General features: G+C 26.5%; 1 protein-coding gene and 1 pseudogene across 1 annotated transcript; one reads left to right on the forward strand and one right to left on the reverse strand.

The window, feature by feature from the left end:
* Nucleotides 1–2,292: 2,292 nt before the first annotated feature.
* Nucleotides 2,293–7,634, forward strand: LOC132933329 (uncharacterized; annotated as a pseudogene).
* Nucleotides 7,635–12,939: 5,305 nt separating this feature from the next.
* Nucleotides 12,940–18,855, reverse strand: LOC132937428 (uncharacterized). The gene is made up of 7 exons (XM_061004245.1): nucleotides 18,642–18,855; nucleotides 14,925–15,116; nucleotides 14,628–14,849; nucleotides 14,390–14,557; nucleotides 13,541–13,785; nucleotides 13,300–13,459; nucleotides 12,940–13,189 (listed from the first exon to the last, which is right to left on the reverse strand). The coding sequence occupies exons 2-7, from the start codon at nucleotides 15,106–15,108 to the stop codon at nucleotides 13,086–13,088; spliced, it is 1,083 nt and encodes a 360-aa protein (XP_060860228.1). The 5' UTR covers nucleotides 15,109–15,116; nucleotides 18,642–18,855; the 3' UTR covers nucleotides 12,940–13,085.
* Between the last annotated feature and the right edge of the window lie 4,383 nt (nucleotides 18,856–23,238).

A 23,238-nucleotide genomic window follows, 5' to 3' on the forward strand; every position in this document is an offset into this window, starting at 1 on the left:
TTGAAAAAAAATATTTAAAAAATGAATAAATTTGAAATAAAAACATTTAGAAATAATATTGAAAAATTTGAAGGTATTTATACACGGTTTTGGATTAAAGAAAATAATATAAAAATTGACCCATTGAGTAATATAGATATAAATTACTTTGGAAGTAAAATAAAAAATTATAGAGGGTGTTTTATGTTAAATGAATTACCTACAACACCATGGGAAAATGAATGTGGAGTATTTAATTTAAATGATTCTACTCAAAATGGTTCTCATTGGGTTGCATGGAAAAAAATAAACAATACATTTAAAATATATTTTGATCCATTTGGTCATATAGTTGGCGAGCCACCAAAAGAACTTTTAAAATATTTAGGTAAAGATAATCTTTTTTGTACTGTTTCCCAATTTCAATACTATAATGATCCACCTATATGTGGTCATTTATGTTTTGAATTTATTGAAAATTATAAAAAATTTATTTAAATATCATAATTTTTTTTAATAGAAATATTTCTATTAAAAAATAACGAGTTAACGAGTCGTTTTTTTACGTTAACGAGTCGTTTTTTTATGTTAACGAGTCGTTTTTTTACGTTAACGAGTCGTTTTTTTACGTTTACGAGTCGTTTTTTTTTTTTACGTTTACGAGTCGTTTTTTTACGTTAACGAGTCGTTTTTTTACGTTAACGAGTCGTTGATGTACTCATATGTATGTTTTAATAATTCGATGTTAAAAAAAATATATTTATATTATAATGAAATTAAACTTTCACTAAACAAACTACGTAAATTAATACAAGAGGAATTACATGATTCGAATAATAATAATTAAAGTGTAATGACCTAGTTTTAATAATAATATGTAACTCGACTGATACATCGACTTTACATGCGAATGTAGGTTGTCACGTGGTGCGGCCTACGTTGTCACCTTGATTTGTATCTACCTCAGTCTTGTTCCAAGGCTGACGTATATAATGTCCACCTCTGACTTTAAATTCTACAAATAAATACCTGTCTAACCCACCACGTCACAGTGCTTAGGTAAAAAAAATATCTCTGTTGTACAGACAACCAGTTAAAAAAATAAAAAATAAAAAAATAAAAAAAAAGTGAGAGGTGGCCACCATTCTGGATGTCTGTACAACACAGATATTTTGCAAATTTTATGCATTTTTTTTATTAATAATGAGTTCGTATAATTATACAGAGTTAAATATTACAAGTCCTATATTTCATTTAATATTTTATAAAATCAAGGCGGATCAACACAGATATGTTTTATATGCTTATCTACACTACATATTAAAAGTTTACCCCCCGCTTCATATTTTTCATTTAAGTATAACTCCGTTGCTATTTATGTTGGAATGTTTATTTTTACATCAAACATTTTTGTTTTTAATTCTTTATAAGTCCCCCTCATAGTATCATAGTGTAAAATCGTTTTCAAAGATTTTTGGATTTTAAATATCAAATATTTTTTTAATAGAACAATTCTATTAAAAAATTTAATTAATTATATTATTATATTCTAAGCATTTTGTGATCGGAATCTGTACCTCCCATGCTAAGACAACATATTTTAATATTTCCGAAATTTTGAACAACACAAATATCATAGAGATATTTGAAAAATAAGTACCAGTTGTATTTATTAAATCATTAGCTATTTTACAAATTTCAAGCCATGTTGGCGATTCTAGTATTTTAGAAGCATAAGGTTTTCCATTTCCAGAAATATTGTGTCCATGATCGACAATTAAAATATTTCCTTTAATTGGAATTTTATTTAGATTATATTTCATAATTTTAATATTTTTATTATTATTAGTATTATAGTATTCGTATTTACAAAACTTAACAAAGATTTCATTATTTAATATTGAGTTCTCTATTTCGTTTTGCATTTCTTTTTCTTGTAATTTATTAAAATCTTTGATAGTTGTTTCCATTATTTTATTATTTATTATATTTTTAATTTTTAAATTAATTTTTTCAATTTCTTTTTAATACATTTTTGCATTTAGATTTTTATTTTTAATATAACAATTATATTAAAAAATATTTTAATTATTATTGCATTTAGATTTTCTTAAAAATATTTTGGGGGATCATGGCATTTCAATTTTTAATTATTAATAACATAAGTTTTGCGAAAAATATTTTAATTATTATTGCATTTCGATTTTTATTTTTAATAATTAAGTTTTGCGGAAAATATTTTAATTATTATTGCATTTCGATTTTCTGATCTTTTTATACATTGTTTTCTTTGTGATCTTTTATTGATATAATATGGACTGTGCCAGGACTGGTACATATATACTACTTACAGTACATTTTTTCGAGGTAAAATTTACTAACAATCGGTGTGAAATGTGTTACACGGTAAATCTGAGTGCTCCAAGTGGGACATTCCCCCTTGAAAAAAAATTTTTACCGTGGAAAAGCTGGCTGTGAACATACAAATATATACTACTAACCTTTAGAACTGTAGTAACTGCAGCAGTCCATAAAATAGTAAATACATAAACCTTAAGTCGGCACATTTACCACCTAAAATAATATTATAATATTGTTTTTTAATAATACGTAATTAAGATATTATATATGTATACCTAATAAAAATAATAAAATAATATTTAAAAAATAACGTTATTATATTCTTATTAATATAATAATATTATTCAAATATAAAAAATATATTATTATTACCTTAGATTTAAAATATTATTTAAATTATCTAATAATAATAATAAAAATATATCCTCATTTCATTATAAATGTAATATTATTTTATTATGGAGAAATTAATATTACAAAGTCATAATATTATAATTTTGCTATCTGGGTAGTCACATCTCGCTAGCTTTAGTCGTATAATTGGACTTAGAGTAATTTTTATATATCAATCACAGTTAAATAAATTAAATAAATCAAATATATTATACTATAAACTCAAGATCTACATTTTTACCTTCATCCTTCTATTCGTTTGATTGGGGCACGTTACAGGAAACTAAGATCAAAAGGTGGAAACAATAAGTTGTTCACGCCTATTCACATAATATACAAGTCAGCAGTATAGTTATAACGAGGAATAGATTATAGTCAATCACAGTTTTCATTGTTAGACTTCATATAAATATTGGTTAACCACCTACTATTTGTTAGAAGATAGTCAGCAACAGTCAGAGTGTTCACTAATATCGTTAAACACGAGTGCACAAAATTCAGATGTTGAAGAAATCAATGTAAGTATACAACATTATAATAATAATTAATATATCATTAATATTTATAAATTAATGTACAATTATCATCACTAAATGTTATAAACATATTAATTATAATTTAGGAACAATATGGTAAAATCAGGGACGGATTGGGCCATAGGGAAATCGGGAAATTCCCGATGGGCCGCGTACTAAATAGTAAATAGTAAGTAGACGTGAATATAATCTAAGAAATTCTGCCAAACACAACACACACGTGTAAAAATCCTACCGTTACAAATCCCACTACCTACAATCATAAAAACCCCACAATCAGCTAATGGCCATAGTCGCCGGGCTTAAAGATCAATTAAAAAAAAAAAAAAATCTATCATCTAATAATTAATAAATATTACCATTGATTATAAATTATTCATTCAATGATATTACGTAATAACAGTCTATAATATTATAACGCGAAACGTTGTAAATTGTAATGATACAAGTATACAAAGTCTACAACAGAAACTGAATAATGATATTAATTATCAATAAGTAATAACAATAACTGTAATCAAAAAATCAACTTCCGTGGACAGTAAAATCTATAAATAATTGGTTATTCGGGTTGTCGTCGATCAGATGGACCGCCGGGTTGCGGGTAATGACGACGAATTTTGACGATACAAGTCGATGTGGGTCGTTAATATGAATACCTAATAAGAATATTTTTATTTGAAATTTATATTATTTATATTTAAATATCATTAAAAACCTCGATATCAGCACTCGGCAGTCAGCAGTTCAGCACAATTTGGTTAATTTTACAATTCAATTACTAAGTACTTAACTAGGAATAATTCATAAAATATTTTTTTGTCACGCCTGCACCGAAAGTTTGGTTTTCGACCACGGTTGAAGCGTTCGAAAGCGTCCTTTTTCCGTCCAGCGGGTGGTAAAGTGGAAATCCCCAAAGTGCCGGGCGGAAAAGAGGAAATCCCCAAAAGTGCCGGACGGAAAAGAAGAAATCCCCAAAAGTGCCGGCCGCCGGGCGCGTATCCCCTGCACAACCAGAAACTAAAATGTATACCTACCACGGTTCTTACAAAACATACACTTTTGGTTACATCTTAAATGTATAGTATAACCTCCTTGCATGACGCATAAACATTTAAACATATTTAATTTGCACTATTCCTAAATAAGTGCGTCGAACGATGCGTTAGTAAGTTTATTTCACGCAATTTGTATAATAATCTTATCAGTTACAATAATAAAATATACAAAGTGAAAATTGTAATTTTGAAATAAAATAAAATGTCTTCCGTGAAATTGTTTTTGTAGAATTTTTTTTTTTTTATTTTTATAATTTTTATTTACAATCTGTTACAATAAAATGAACAATAAGTAAAATAAATAATAGAATAAGTGGCTTGAGGAAAGGACGGATTTAAGAAGCCTTCCAGTGAAGACACTTTGTCAGCTGTTTATGTACATTTCAATAAGTTAACAATAAAGTTATGAATAGAAATAAAGATTAGGTAGTTAACTAAATAACTAAATTAATAGGTCCCGACACCACCGCCTTTTTAGTATTTTCCTAGGATTGTCGGGTATGTGGGTTTTTGTAGAATAGTCTATAATTGTTGCATAGATCCCTGCATAACCTTTTCCATGAACGCAGGGGCGTGACAAAAAATAGTATGTGTGGCTCACTTCCCGCCCTTGCCACATAATAATATATTACAATAGTTATGAATTATAAAATAAAATGGAAATGGATGGATCAGACTGTAGTTAAAAACGAAAAGGAGGAGCTGAAAAAATTCGAGACAAAAATAAAAAAATACTACTTTTAGAAGTCTTTGCTTCTAAAAGCATTAAATAATTTTTCAATTCTCAGAATAGCGAAGTGAGTTTTAGCTGAACGTTGTCATTATAATAATAATATATTAATAATTAAAAATATTAAACTGTTACTGTACAAAGTACAATAATCTACAATTTATTTTATTGATGGAGAATGAAAGAAACAACATATTTTGCAAAATACTTAATTCAATAGGTACCTATTTTATTTTTTTAATATGACAATATACATTAAATTATTTTAGTGTGATATTCAACTAATACCTACTTCTAAAAACTATAGATAATATTTATCTATAAGTATAAATTATGATTTATTGATTTAATAACAAGGCTGGGCAAATTAATGTTTTTTTTTAACTGAGTTTTTAACTTAACTTAAACTTTTTAACTCATTAATACCCATCCTAGTATAATAATTATAGATTTATTTTTAGAGTAATGATATTATTAATTAGGATGAAACTACTACAGATGTTGAAGTTGGAACATCTACTTTAGATGAAGTAAGTCTTGTAATTTATTGTTTTACTTATAAAAGTACTATTAAATTATTATATTTAACTATTCATATTATTCTTATAAAAGTAAATAATATTATTATAACTTATAATATTAAACTAAAAATATTTGTTGAAATATTATATTACAATTTAATAATTTGAGCATTTGGGTCATTATTAGATACCTATAACCTACGTGTCTTTGTGTCTATTGCAGTTTGTAAATTATCAAACCGATAAATGTGTAATTTTTTTAATTTTGGCCCTCTAGATATATTCAAGAAACCTAAAATTACACAGCTTAATCAATTTTTTAAATATCATCCTCAAAAACTAAAATTAAATGAAGAAACTCCATTTAATTTTCAAAAAGCTTTCTTTAGAAGTAATGGCTCTGAACGAAAATGGTTAACCTACAATAAAAATCCAAAACAATTATTCTGCTATCTGTGTCTTGCATTTTCTTCAGAAAGTAATAATTTTACTAAAGGTTTAAATGTATGGAGTCATACTTATATTCGAACTGATGAACATGATAAAAGCACAGTAGGTAAATAAAAATTGTGTATCAGCTTTTTTCTCTCCATTCAAATAAACATGATATTGGTTCACTTCTTTTCTGAGAAACTAAGAAAGAGATAAAAAAAAACTGCGAAATTGTTACAAGAGTGATTGAAGCTGTTAAACTTATATAAAAAAGGAAAACGTGGATTGAGTTATAGGGAAAATTAATTTGAAGCAGCACACACATTAGCTAATCCATTTTTTGACCACGGAAATTTTTTAGAAATCATTGTTTTTAACAAAATATGATTTTCAAATGAAAGATCACTTGGAAACCGCAATAAAGAAGAGCAGTAAAGCCCACGAAAGTGGTAGTAAAGGAAGAGGATCTTCAGTAAGGTACACTTGCCAGTCGCCCCCAATCTCCCAACAAATAGTGGGCCGGTAAAAAAGTATTTTCCCGGGCTGATCCGAAATTCCAATCCGTCCCTGGGTAAAATGCAGAATTTTAAAAAAATTTAACGCAGTACAAACATTAAACAAAAAAAAACAGAATGAAATAATGACCAACACAAGTGAACAAAATTCAGATGATGGAGAAATCAACGTATGTACAACATTATTATTATTTTTAGCTTACTTTCATTAATCATCACGAAGTATTGTAATCATATTAAGCATATTAATTACAATTTAGAAAATGTATGCTAAAATGAAGAATTTAAAAAAAAATCAAAAATAATATAAATGGTAAACAAAAAAAAAACAAAAAATAACAATGAGTACAAGGAACCAAAATTCGGATGATGAAGAAATCGATGTATGTATACATTTATTATTATTGTTATATTATTAATATTTTATAATTGTATTAAACATCATTAAGTTGAAAACATGATAATATAAATTTAGGAACATTACGGTAATCGAAAAAATCAAATACAGAATTTAAAAAATGTCAAATCCATTATAAAGTCTAAAGCAAAAAAACAAAAAGTAAAATATTAAAATATTATATTTATTAAATAATATTGATTTTAGTTTCAGTCACATTTATTAAAATTAGAACAAGAATATGAGGGATCGATATTAAACAATCAAAACTGTATACATGTAAAAAAAACAGGTGGTGGTAATTTTTCAATTAAAATACCGGTGAACCAAGGAGGAGATGATTATTTGGTTATTCAAAAGTATAACTGTATAAGACATCTGATATGGAAAAAGTAGAGTCAAAAGAGAGGTAACAACAATTGTGATGTGTAGTACATTTAATAATATATCTATTATAATATACAAATATAATTAATTATAATATGTATCCATTATTTTGATTTTTAAATAGATGGAAAACCAGTACATTTAACGCAAAAATTGTACTCAACGAAAAAGCTAAAGCGGACAATGCAATAATATTAGCATTCAATAATTTACAAGATTTGATGATGGATAAATTTATGTGTAATTATGATAAACAAATTGAATCTTATCAATAATAAGACTACACATTTATTATATTTTAATTTACAAGTTGTATCACACTTAAATAAAGTTATGTGTAATTGACAATATATATATATATATATTTATATTGTGTTATATAAAAAAATGATGATATTATTATGTATAATCAAATTAATAAACAAAGAACTATGATACATTTATTATTATATTTTTGAAATAAAAAGACGAATCATTATAAAATATATGTTATTTTATTAACAGATTACAACAAATATAAAACAATATTAATGATTAAAGATATAATATTATAATATACAACAGAATCAAACACAATATAATCACAACATCATACAATTTTAGTAAAATAAAAATGAGTAACTAAAATGTAATAAATCAAATCATGATTATTTGGTTTTTATTGATTGATTATGTCAGGCTTTAATATAATGTCTGCAAACTGTCCATTATGTATTTGTTGTAGATCAAGTAAAAATGATATCTCTTCATTCTTCAGATCATCCATTTTGAAATTATAATCTTTAATATATGTACTGATAAAATCCCTTCTAATACAATCAGGTGATAAATATAAAATATCATACTTGATAATTATACATGCATTATTGAAAACAGTTTGATACATCACTAATGTATTTGTTAACTCTATGATATTTGGATTTATACATGGTTCCAATAATTTCAATCGATTTAAATTATCACTGGATAATGTAATTCTGTCATTATTATGATATAAATTAACTGATTCAGATTTTGCACATATTTTATAATAAAAATTATTATCCAAATGTAATCATTTTGAATGTTGAACAGTGGATAAAGAACGAACAATTATATTAAATAACAGATAAAGGTTGATCAACAAGGTATACAATATAAATATTTTTTTTTTATTCTGTTGATGTACGCTGAATATTGATTTGACTATTACGCCTTCCATGATGAAGTATACAGTATTGATTTAATGGAAGGCCGTAAAATTCCGGAAAATAAATTGGCGGAACGTATAAATCCCGGAACATATTTACACGGACCGTATATCGCCGGAATCCAAAATCATTAAACCGTATTTGCCCGGAACGTATTTTTCCGGAATCAAATCCGTATTCATCTGGACCTTATATACCCGGAATCTAAAATTCGAAAACCGTATTTGCCCGGAACGTATAATTCCGGAACGTATTTACACGGACCGTAAGTGACCGGAATGTATTTATCAGGGACGTAAATTGCCGGAATCCGAAAGTTGAAAACTATATTTGTCCGGAACAGATATTTCCGGAATATAAAAATTTGGAAACCATATATCCCCGGAACGTATATGCCCGGGAATCAAATTTCGAAATCCATATTTTGACGGAACATATTATTCCGGACCGTATAAATTCGGAAGTTTTGTAAACTGCCTATCTTAAACCCCTTAAAAACGATGGTGAAAACCTCTTAATTGAATTTAGAGGAAAAATATGTGGGCAGATTCCTTGGTATGGACTCAATGTGATAAAGTGTATAACTGTATAACTGTATAAGACTACGGGTATAAAGATCCTTATTATTTATGTCTTCTATGATGAGACCAGTGAAGATAAGAACACAATTATTTACATATGAATTATTGAAAATAACCTCACCTTATTGTTTGCTGATATTTTAAGTGGTAACCGTCTAAAACCTGAACCATGGTTCCACTAATTAATAATTCGTTATTATAATTTAAAATTTTTGATTATTTGATTAAACGAATTTTGTATGATTTTTTTCGTTTATTTTTGAATTTTTTTAAATTCGTTACACCGACCATTTAAATAGAATCTCCATAAAGTTCTTTATCCATGGACTTTATATTTCACCATTTGCCGTTCTCCTATGTGAGATTAATCTCATCTACTAACAAACGACCACAACATTGTTCTGAATAGAGTACATACCTAATATTATAATATACATCTGTCATTTACTAATTTACTGTACGTGTATACCTATTGTCCAGCGTTAGTATATTTCAAGACATGTCATATTATAGTATTATAACAAAATACATTTAATTATAATCATTTTTTGAGACGTATATAATATCATTAACTTTGATGATTGAAATTTAAAAACCATCAGTTATATAAACAAACAGTGGCGTCCACAGGCGGGGGCTAACGAGCTGAAGCCCCCCTCCCCCATTGACCATATTATTATTACTTTTTCAAAAAATATTTATCAAGTTTCAACTGTCAACTATAGTAAGAAATACGTAGATTTCATATATCTCTTTTCAGAATGAATTCATTTTCGAAAAAATATTGTATTTGCATACCAATTTTCCTAAAATTATCTGTTATTTTTCGGTACAAGTATGAACGACTTGTATGAAAGACTTTGTATTAAATTGTCTATATAGCATTAGCTCTACACATTTAATATTTTATAAGTTTTGTACAAATTAGCTGTGGTTTTGACGACATTTGGACTTTAAATGCTTATAAAAAATAACCATGATGTCTATGTATCGTTAATATTTTAGCTATAATAAAAACTTACGCATTACATTTTTAAGCTTTTTGACCGGATAAATAATTTTTTATTGACATTTATAGAAAAAAAATTTTAATTAACCAAATACAATAAAAGTCTGAGGTCTGAGGACGGAATAACCAAGTTGGTTACCAAACAGTTTTAATAAATTTTCATTTTATTTCTCCAATTATTTTAAAAAGCACTGAGCATTTTCAATTTCATCCTCCTAAAAGTACCAACTAGATCCAATTTGTATCCAAAAACATACGTCGGGTATCGAAGTTTATGATCTGAGCATTTTTTCTTCCAGAAAAGTTTAGAAGTTACAAACATTTTGAAATACCTCAAATAAACGTCTGAAATTATAAGACTGGACAAAATAATAATAAAATTGTAATAAATTTTCAAGCCCCCTCCCATTAAAAAATCCTACATACGCCACTGTAAACAAATGTTCATGTTTAACACTCTTAAATATATTTATGATCGATGTGATGATATGAATAGGTAACTACTTCTTGGAAAACTATTGGCATAGAATGTTGTATGCTGCTGGCGTACTTACCAAATGCGAACAAAAGTATGTAAATAATATGTATAGTTTAAGTTCGAAAATCATTTATTAGAGTCTTAAGTTATATAAATATGTAATACAACGTCATGACGTATCGGAGTGTGGTCCGTTACATAGGTTTTTCAAATAGGTATTAATGTATTATATTGTAAACCTAAATCATTCAATGTAAGTACTATCGTTGATTTATTCGCTGGTGAACGACGCAAGAATTGGGATTTTTTCTAACTTTTGTAGTTTGGCATGAGCATTCTTTTTTTGTTCTTATCAATTTCACTGTTATCAATTGTTATTAAAATCGGGAAATCTGTACTCTATGGTCCCACCATAACAATGATAACAACCAAAACCATGATAACAACAGAAAACCGTTTTCAACTTATTAGTTATTTAATATTCCTATACTAATAAATAATAATAGTCCTTAAAAACTTCATCATTTATTAGTTATGCATAACGTTATTCTTTGTATTTTTAGGTAAATATGTGTGGTTTAATGTAAGAAGAAACTATATTAATTTGTATCAAATTTTAAACATCATAGCTAAATAGCTTACAAAAATGTATTCATGTAACATAATGCATAATTTTATTAAAGATGTAAGTTACAAATTATGTTAATTTATTTAATTAATACATGTTGCCAACAATTAATATATTTTTAAATTAGGTTAAATAATTATAAAAAAATAAAGTACCAATTTAAATGTATTATTTAAGCTATCGTTTAATGTATTTTAACGGATTTTTTGTTTTTTTTTCATTTAACATCTAAATTATTGTTTTTAAAGTATACATAATAATATTATGTCCCACATTGTAATATAGATAAGTAACATGAGTTCTTAGTAAAAAATAGTAGGGTGTCTGTGTTTCAAGTTGTAAAACTGCATACAATTAAAAAAAATAAAAATACAAAATACTTAAGAATAAAACATAAAAAAAACTAAACTGTTTTATAAGATACATAATTTATTGATGAAGAGTATTTATTTACTCTGTATTTATTAGTTAATACATTGACTTCTTGTATCACTAATATTAGTATTTACAGTGTGTAAATAAAAAAAAACATCTAAAATTATGATACACATATTCAACCCTGTGTAATAATGTAATTACCTATGTGTGAAAAAATACATGATATAATCGTACACACTCACAGATACCAATAATTACATTATAGTCTATATTCATAATATATACATTAGTATATATTATGAATATAGAATATGTTTAAACTAAGGTATTCTGAGTTATAGTTGGATTTTAGGTAATACCCAGATAGCAAAACTACATTATAATAATATTAAAATAATATTATTTTAATAATTTCAAATAATATTATAACATTATAAAAATAAGCTTGTTAATACAATAACGTTATTCATACATCATATTATCAAATTTTGCCCAACACAAACACGTTCTTATAACATTATAAAAAATAACATTTTTATAGTATTATTATAATGATTAAATAATAATTATATAAATATTATAATAACATTTTTGTTATGGTATTATTATGAATAAATAATCATATCTTAAATATTTTAATAGTTCCATAATGTTATTATAATGATTATATAATCATTATAATAATATTATACAAATGTTATAATAATGCAATTGTGTTGAGCAAACTTTGATAAAATTATGTATTAATAACGATATTATATTAACAATGTTATTTTTAAAATGTTATAATATTATTAGACATTTTTAAAATAATAATATTATATTTATTGAATAATAATAAAAAATAAAAAAATCAGATGAATAAATTGTATATTTACTAATCGGATTGCTTGCTATTTTGTACTTCATAAGTTTATGTAAGTAAAACAATGATTTTCAAAATTTTATTTGACTGATATACTTTCTTTAACCAAGTATTGGGTTAAAAAATAAAACATAAAATAGTTAAATTAAAACACTTTATTTTGAATTTACTTTATTCAAAATATAACGATACATTTTAACAAAATAAATTAAACATCTCTGCGTATTATATATATATAAAGTCAGAATCAGTTATACGCGTATATAACTAATTAACTAACATAAATAAACAAAAAAAATAATATTTTATTTATAAAATTTGAAAAACTATATAGATTATAGTATGCATTATAATACATTAATATAAACAATTAAATAAAAAAACTTATTCATAAAACAAAACTGTGAAAAAGTAATATAATAAATTAGTTAGAAAACTAAAATTGTAACAAAAAGAAAATTCTGAATCTGAATCTATTATTAAGTATATAAGTTAAAGAAATAAAAATTTAAAATTTGAAAAAAAAGTTTAAAATAATGAATAATTAACTGCAATATCATAGTACTAACATATAAATCTGAATAACTATACATATTATAAGTATGTATAATGATTGTAACTTGTATAATATAATATAAAATATCCACTTATATTTTTATTCTAGACTTTGCACCTGCTATAAAAACTTTCAGTGGTTCTTCAATTTCTAAATTTACAGCATTGGAAAACTTTGATATATTTCTGACAGCATCTAAAATAATTAAAATCAATACAAAAATATAATTAGGTATAAAAACATGTAAGAAATTAAAACATTTTAATCAAAATAATACTGAGTTTATATTTTTAATAATAACTCACCTATAATGAGATTGCAAATCAATAATTTATTAAATATTTTCTTCTTCTTTTGTCCAATATAGCTAAATTCTTGTAAAACTGTATCACTTATCAATCTAGATGTTATTTGTCTGACAGTACTGGATAACGATTTTTTTGCTAGATAACTTAATTGTGTTACCTGAAATAATGTTATGACAAAAAAAAAATAATCATTAGTTACAAATTACTGTAAAAATGTTTCAATTTTTATTTAACCTACCATTTTTGATTTAAATGTATTATCAGTTAAATATTCTTCACATTGTTCAAGTTCAGTCATATTTTGTATTGGAAATCGTAAATTTGAATGCTGGTTAATATCAGAAGAGGAACTTTCGTTGGTTCTATTTCCAAAAGATGAAGTATTTAGAATATCTTCATGCCTGTTTAATGTTTTGTTGATTTCTCCTATATCAACACTTATTTTGGCAAGGTAGCTTAAAACAGTACTTTGAAAATCATCCGCTAAAAATATATCAAAATCTATTAAAAATAAAAAGTATTCATTAATTTTAATATTTAATAGTAAACACATTTTGTGATTTGACTTTTTCATTTTCATTGACATTAGTAGGGTCAACTATTATAGATTCGTCGAAACTAGCTGAAAACAAACAAATATAATAATTGAGCAATCAGTTAAATTTAAATCAAAACAATCGATTACTATTTAAAGTGACCTTATTAATCAATGATTGTTTTAGTTACACCCAGATGCGGACACAGATTTTTTCACAAGGGTATAGGGTATAGGGTATAGGGGGTCTATAACAATGGAAATAAATTGAATTAGCAACAATATTAATACTTATTTCTGATTAAAATTGATGCCTATTACCCCCACACACATATTGTATTAGTATTGCCAATATTAGTTTACAGTTTTACACTGTTTGAAAAAGTAGCAGTATAATAATAGTGTAGTTTATACATAATTTAATAAATTATAAATAATTTAGTAATAATACCTAGTTTTAACATTATGTTTTCAGTAGCCTCTTAAGTCCAATCAGTCAAGGTTACCTTTGTTACTGCCCACCCCTTATTTATAGATATATTTTTAACTTACCAGATAATATATTTAATGAATTAAAGCTCTTTTCATGAACTAAATGTTTATCGACTGCAGGAATGGTGACCTCTGTAATTGATGAACTAATTGATGTGTGGGCACAGTTTGGTAACAATGTCTTTAAAGCGTGGTCTCCTTTCTCAATTGCAATTTCATCATCTTCGCCTAATTAATTTATAATACAATATTAATCAATTTACTAAAAACATGATTTTATAATTCATGTAAATCTTACTTGATGATCCATCAGTGGATAATACATTCCATAAGTTATTAGAACTCTTCTCTTTTACAGATTTCGGCAATACTTTTTTTTTGTGTTTCACTATTATACTATCAACATCCGAATCACAAGGCCTCTTTCTTCGGACTTTTCTACTCTTCTTATTTTCACTTGATGACATATCTGATGTAAATTCTGCTATGGACAATTGACCTTTTGCATCTTCATATGAGTCTGTATAACATGTTATGTAATAATAATATAAACAAACCATTGCAACAATTATATTTAAAACCATCTGAAACATACCTAATGCTTTACCAATTTGTTTTGCGTCTAGATAAATGAATTCTATTTCATTCGGCTGCTTGCGTCGAGTAATAAATTTGGATACATTTTGTGTTGGCCAAGCACACTCATCTTGTTTTAACCAAAAAGATGGTACAACATACATTGAATTGTCGGTAGTAAACTCAACTACAGACCACGACATGTTTTAAACTACAATAAATTATAATACAATATTAAAAATTTTAAATTTTACTTATAGAATATAATAACTTAAATATAAATTTATACACATGAAACTTGAGAACTTAAAATCAAGCATTAACATTATGTACAATAGGCATAGAAATGAAACCATTATTTGAATACGGTATTAAAATCATTTTTTTTTTTATACTTTGAACACTAAAGTCAAACAATTCATTACTTAATAAATTTACAACATTAACATTCAACTTAGAAGATTCAAAAGGTTTTTGATACAAATCATATTTTTGTAAAAATATTTTGCCAACTAATCTTATAACATGTGTTTCTGTTGAACGAATAATGTTCATAAGTTTAACTACTTCATTATTTGTGGTTAAGAAATAAGAATCTGCTTCAACATGTGTCTTAAGTGTCACATTTTTCAAATTTAAAGTTTTAAATTGCAATTCATTTATATTATTTTGTATTATTTGGTCATTTTGATGTAATCCAGAGCATATTTGTTTTTGCTTCAATTTATTTTCATTTAATGGTAGTAAAAAAGTTTCATTATAACGTTTAACTATTTGCTCTAAAGGTTTATGAGGTTTTCTCAACATTTTTTTTAACTGTCCCATGTAGTTCTCGAAGGGAAATGCTGAAACATTATCCAAAGGACCATACATATCATAATCATCAGAAATATGATTTAAACCATGGACATTGTGAGACATTAAATAGGATCCATAAATTTGTTCATAGCGTTTAAGAAAATAATCTAATAGATTTCGAGCGATGAATAAAAATTTTGAATGATCTGGACTTAAAAGAATTGTCATGGAAATACTAAGAGCTAGAAAATGTTTCCAGTGATGTTTTTTGAGAATTGACTTCATAACAATTGGACCGGTGTACAATAAAAATGTTCGATACTCAGTTGCTTTCCATCGACTTATTTCGTCGAAGCTACGGGGTTTTCGAGCAAACTCACATGGAATCTGTACTTTTAATTTTTCCATAGCTGAGGAAACTTCTTTTATTTTCCACGATGGATAACGAACACTTACAGGTCCTTTAATCCACATCATAATAAGTTTACGAACCACGCCCAAGCAAATCAAATGCATGTAGTCCAATGAAAAGGAAGTAACAACATTAATTCCAGGTAAAGAGGCTATAATTGATACATCATTTGAAATATGAAATTCTTCTTTATTTTTTCCTAAGTAATCATTATGGCTGCGTTTAGGTGAAGCATTTGAAAGTGACTCATATGGGAAACACATTCTGTTTTGTAAATATTCTCCTTCTATTTGGCATCTAGTACAGGAATAAAAACCAGAGTGTCCTTTGGTTTTTAATAAAAATGATTTCGCAGGTGCGTCACAGCATAGAGCATCAATTGAAAAATTAAAAACTATATTATTTATTTCTAATCCATTTGTGATAAGTTCACTTGCCTCTTTACACATTTCATCCAAAAATTGATTGCTATCTTTTGGTTTTAATTTACCAAAATATATTCCAATGGGAAAAACTGCACTACTTGGTCTAATATAGGCTAGTATAGGCCAAAATTGGTTTGAATTAGATTTTGAAATGGGAAGTCCATCTACTCCAATAACAATTTTAATATCAAATCCTTCAAATTCATTAGGTAAATACCGTTTAATAGCTTTTTTAATACCAAAATGATAATAGTGACCAGGCTCTACTGTATGCATATTATTAATATCTATTGGTTTTGTCTGCATTACAGTCCTAGCAGTTCTAGGAAGTTGTTGAAAACATTTATGTTCCTTCAATATAATTAAAAGTGCATCAAGCGAATTGTTTGAGATTTTAAAGTTTGAAGCCCATATTCTCACATTTTCAATAAATTGTTCTAATGAATTACTCGTTTTGACTAATTCGTCTTCTGAAGATAAAGCAGGTCTTTGATTATCCGAAATAAGATCATCTGGTAAAATATTGGGCAGTTCATTACATTGAATAAATTCATTCTCAGAAATATCTGAGCTGTGGTGTATCAATTCAGGACTTTCATGAGAAGTTGAAGAAATAATAGGATGGTTAGCTTGAAGACTTCTAGTCATTATTGATATTTGATCTGCAATACGTCTTTTTTTGGTTCTACGGCTAAGTGGTATATTTTTATTTTTCCCCATTTTCTTCTTTACCTAAATGTATGCCATGAAAGATAATTACTAGATATATTTAATTACCTACTAAAACTATTATATAGAAAATACTTAATATTAAAATATTAACTTTCACGTTGGTAACCTATTATAGAAGATTATTTTTTTTATAAACTGAGGTGGGTATCTTAAAAAAAATTTAATGAATTGATAAATTAATCTACACAAGTATAGGAATAAAATTCTAGAGTACCTAAAAAATAAACTACAGGCGGTCTTGTAAATCATTCGAGTACCTACCTCTATCATTATAATATTGTTTTTTTTCTAAATACAATTTAAGACTGATAATATAACCATATAAAACAATTAGTCTTGATGATTTACCCAACTAAATGCCATAAATTCCTTATGACTTAGAGTATTTATAGACACAGTTCCTTATAAAATATGATATTATTAACAATATAAAACCAAAACATTATTTTTGATATTTTTGTAGTTTAGTTCTAACTGTCTTCCCCAGTTACAGTGCAGCATAGGAGTGAAATATAGTAACAAAACTACCAAAACTATGATAGGTACCTACATGAGCATAATATAATATCTAGTAGTTAAAAATTGTTGCCAGTACTCATAAAGTACTTGTTTTCTTGTATTTAAAATACTCGGTTAATAGTATTTATATCTTTATTTAAAAACTATTAGAAAAATATTTTTTAGAAGACTGCCTGATAGTTACTATCCAATCAATAAAATGTTAAATTTAGGGTTTAAAATTTATAATTATAATTTAAATAGGTAGGTATATTAAAAGTTTAATAATTGTCTATTTGCACCAAATACCTATAGGTTTCTATGTAAATATGAAATAACTAAAACTAATTTAAACAGTAAATAAATCCTATTGTATATTGCCGTCTTGACGATTAATTTTATAATACAAATAATTAATAAACTAAATAGGTACCTATGTAAAGTACTTAAGTAACAATACCTTATATGCAGTGGCGCCGAAGTCCAAAATTTCACCTATGACATTAGACATCTCCACATAAAATTTTGACACTTACCTATTTCTTATAATTACTTTACCATACACCAAGTATAGTTTGTATGTTGTCTATTGAACAAATTTTCATAAAATAGCTATAGAATGACAAAAGTGACCCCCTACCTACTAAAATTACCTATGACAATTGTCATAGGTAAATATAAATTCTGGCGCCACTGCTTATATGGTATTCTAAGATTAGGTTTTTGTAACAATAAAAATGACAAAGCATAATGGAAGCATAAAAGCATAAAGGTGTGTTTACATGGTGACAGTAAACCTTTAGAACTGTAGTAACTGCAGCAGTCCATAAAATAGTAAATACAACACTTATTTAACATGAAATAAACTTACCTACACTTCAAACGATAACGACGACAGTACAAATATGTGGTGTTCGAATAGGTATTGACTACGCGTGGTACGTAGGTATTTAGGTATGTGAAGTATGAACACTGTTAAAACCAAATTCCAACTGTTAAGTCGTCTTGAGAACAATGAATAAGTACAAACGCAAGTACTGTGAATCGAGATTTGTGAGTTTGTGACATAACCTGTAAATTACACTATAGCGGTAGAATATACCGCCGTCGCGACAGGTTTACGTTCGGCGTCGCGCATACACCAGTACACCACCAAGAACCAGCGGTTTGCGACGTGCGCGCTACCTACCGCCGCATAGAGTAGTGAACAATATACAGCCAATTCCAATTAGCACAACTTAATATTATACGTGTTTACTCTCACGCTAACCAACAATTTAAGATATTATCGTGCGCTAACCATTAACGTACAATTGTCAATTTATTTGAAATTGGTGTATACTTGTCGGACTGTTATGATCGGTGACTGTCGTGCACGATCGAGCGCAAGAGTGGGAGAAATTGGGTTCGGGACTGCCGCCAGCCCTCAGTCGCATTGCGCAAAAGCGGTTTATTCTTATTTGAAATATAGTATAGTAAAAGTGTAAACAGAAAAAATTCAAAATCACACGATAAAGTTATGTTTATTGTTCGGTGATTTTTTTTTAGGCGTTTTAATAAAATAAACAAAATTAAACTTTGTCCAGATCCACTACACTATGCACCGTGTATGCGCACTGACTGTAGACTGTAGTGTGTACTCAGTGGCGTTATTTGGGGGGTGGCAACTGGGGAATTTACTCCAGTCTAGTATTTACATAAACCTTAAGTCGGCACATTTACCACCTAAAATAATATTATAATATTGTTTTTTAATAATACGTAATTAAGATATTATATATGTATACCTAATAAAAATAATAAAATAATATTATAAAAATAATATTTAAAAAATAACGTTATTATATTCTTATTAATATAATAATATTATTCAAATATAAAAAATATATTATTATTACCTTATATTTAAAATATTATTTAAATTATCTAATAATAATAATAAAAATATATCCTCATTTCATTATAAATGTAATATTATTTTATTATGGAGAAATTAATATTACAAAGTCATAATATTATAATTTTGCTATCTGGGTACATGGGTTGAATCTAATATTTTATTTTTCTATAAATAATCTCTGGAACGACACATCTTCCATCCTACATCGTGGTTGGTGTTTGGAGATTGTCAATGTATGTGTTACATATCCATGCATGACCACAAGGTACAATAATATACTGTTGACTATTTGCTGCCGTGTTAAACATGCAAACCATACAAACAGACTCTTGCGACTCTGCTGTTACAGGTTGTGGTGGTTCTTCTGTTATATTTTGTTCTTCTTGGGCCGTTCCTGCTTCCGGTTCTGGATCTAAATCTACTTCATTCACCCAATTTACTTGTTGATTCAGGTATCTTGAAGTAGAATAAGATACCATTTGCATAAATTGCCAAATACTTATAACACCAGCATTATACTGGTTTGTGGCATTTTTGATCCTTTTTGATTGCAATAGATACTTCATCTTTAAACTTCTGGTTGGTTGAAGGTTATTACTGAGCTGGTTAAAAATTATATGGTAATTTTTAAACAAATTACTCAAATTACCTATTAATAAAAAAAAAATATATATTTATTTTAAGTGAAAGAAATTATTAATTAATAAATAAATTGTAGAACATTGTAATAACTTAGGACTTAGGATACGTGTGTAGTTTTTAATGTTAATATTTACCAAACAGTTCTATTTTAATGGTTTAAATTTACTTTTGCGTGGTGATAAATATACGAATCTTACAATAATATGTATTTAATGTCTGTTATCACCTGTTGAGGCGTGAAAAATGCTATGTTTTACAACTTTGAAAGTGGTTTCTGGTAAGAAATTTGATCTAGTTAGTACTTTGGTTTGCTAAAAGTAAAAAAAATTCTATTGCTTTTCAAAATAACATAATATGGTAAATACAAAATTAAGTTTAAACCATAAAAATAAAAAAAAACAATATTAGTAGTTGTATAGTAAAAAAAAAGTTTAATACAATTTTTACTTTAAAATTAAATTTAGTTTATATCAAACTGTGTCAAAAATAATTAATATATTTTTAAACTAACTATTTTAAATTCATAAAACAATGTGTTATATTAATACACAAAACATTCAAGCAAATTTGATCTTTAACAGTATAAACCAAAAAATGAACTAAACACTAACTACATTCAAATTCTTGTCTTAAATTGGAGTCGGTTGCTAAATATAACCTATTATTAATTGCGGTTTTAAGTTTAGGTTGTCATTACACAGTCATAGTGATTGTAAATACTAAATTAGTACAAATCACAATGTCTATGTTTAATATTTATTGTTTGTGTTAGCGATCTGTTTATTAACTGTTGTCAACTTTATAACTTGTTATTTTGAAAGTGCTTTAACAATTACAAATGAGACAGTTATTATGCTTGTGCATTGTACATAGATTAAAAGACATGGTTAACGATAAAAATGGGTGAATAATATATGAATGAGCTATAAAATATGATTATTTGTCATAGACATACCTATAATTAATATAGATGTAGATAATACCTATTTGTTAATACTATTTCAAAATTGGGCAAATCTTAAAGGTAGGTTCTCTATTTGTAAACTCAATTTTTTTAAACTTTTTGCACACCATTTTCACTCCCCCTCGTCCCCTTATACGTCAATTATAACTTCTACTGACTATAATTAATAAATATTGATATATTTACCTAAGAATATCCATAAATTAGGATGTGTCACAGAGAATTTCAACCTTAATTGGTTATGGAAGCTCTCAAGATTGTTGTTTGTTCTCCTTGGAAGGCCATACACTGACATAATCTGAGCACCTACACGGTGCAACCAATACCTAGATAGATAAAATAATAACTAATAAATTCTTACATGATTAAGATAAATAAAAAATAAACTGTTGACTAATTGTAGACCTTAACCAAATATATTTGTTTAATAACATTACCTTTCATAATAGTTGAATAAATCATCCATCGGTACACCGTGGTTAATCGCAAACATTTTTATTAATCTAAAACCTCTCTCGATATCTTGAGCTGTTTAGGTTATATACTTCAAAATCTTGTAGTAGTATATAAATGTATGTCCTGGGACAGTTTTCAATTTTCATATTATATCAATAAAAGATCACAAAGAAAGCAATGTGCAAAAAGATCAGAAAATTGAAATGCAATAATAATAAAAATATTTTTTCACAAAACTTATGAAATGCAAAAATATTAAAAATATTTTCCGCAAAACTTATTAAATTAATTAATTCAATTCCAAATGCAATATTTCTTAAAAATATTTTTTAATAGAATTGTTCTATTTAAAATAAAAATCTAAATGAAAAAAAAATGTATTAAAAAGAAATTGAATAGGTACCTTAGTTAAAGGAAATGAAATTTATAATAAAAGAATGGATACAACTATCAAAGATTTTAATAAGGCACAAGAAATCGAAATGCTAAATGAAATAGAAAAATCAATATTATGTAATGAAATCTTTGTTAAGTTTTGTAAATATGAATACTATAATACTAATAATAATAATATTAAAATAATGAAATATAATCTAAATACAATTCCAATTAAAGGAAATATTTTAACTGTCGATCATGGACACAATATTTCTGGAAATGGAAATCCATATGCTTCTAAAATACTAGATTCGCCAACATGGCTTGAAATTTGTAAAATAGCTAATGATTTAATAAATACAACTGGTACTTATTTTTTCAAATATCTCTATGATATTTGTGTTGTTCAAGATTTAGGAAATATTAAAATATGTTGTCTTAGCATGGGAGGTACAGATTCCGATCACAAAATGCTTAGAATATAATAATATTATTAATTAAATTTTTAATAGAATTGTTCTATTAAAAAAAATGTTCAATATTTAACGCTCACCCAAATAGGGGACGTGTTATTAAAATCCAAAAATCTTTGAAAACGATTTTACACTATGTTACTTTGAGGGGGACTTATAAAGAATTAAAATTAAAAATGTTTGACGTAAAAATAAACATTCTAACATGAATATTCCCGGAGTTATACTTAAATGAACAATATGAAGCCGGGGGGGGGGGGGGGGGGTAAACTTTTAATATGTAGTGTAGATAAGCATATAAAACATATCTGTGTTGATCCGACTTGAAAATACCAAATAATAAATGAAATATAGGACTTGTAATATTTAACTCTTAAAAAAATGCAAAAAATTTGCAAAATATCTGCGTTGTACAGACATCCAGAACGGTGGCCACCTCTCACTTTTCTTATTTTTTTATTTTATTTTTTTTTTTAACTGGTTGTCTGTACAACAGAGATACTTTTATTTTTACCTAAGCATTGTGGCGCGGTGGATTAGACATGTATTTATTTGTAGAATTTAAAGGTCAGAGGTGGACATTATATACGTCAGCCTTGGAACAAGACTGAGGGCCGATTTCACCAACGCAGTTAATCGCGGTTAACTCACCTTA

This window comes from Metopolophium dirhodum, chromosome 1, assembly GCF_019925205.1.
Source record: "Metopolophium dirhodum isolate CAU chromosome 1, ASM1992520v1, whole genome shotgun sequence".
Taxonomy (NCBI): domain Eukaryota; kingdom Metazoa; phylum Arthropoda; class Insecta; order Hemiptera; family Aphididae; genus Metopolophium; species Metopolophium dirhodum.

What these genes read in the sequence shown, in the direction of transcription:
- LOC132937428 (XM_061004245.1), bottom strand. Translation starts at nt 15,108, where the DNA reads ATGTCGTGGTCTGTAGTTGAGTTTACTACCGACAATTCAATGTATGTT. An exon ending in TTCATTAAATATATTATCTG is followed by an intron (nt 13,786 to 14,389) that starts GTAAGTTAAAAA and finishes ATATATTTTTAG; the next exon opens with CGGATGATTTTCAAAGTACT. An exon ending in ATACATTTAAATCAAAAATG is followed by an intron (nt 13,460 to 13,540) that starts GTAGGTTAAATA and finishes ACATTATTTCAG; the next exon opens with GTAACACAATTAAGTTATCT.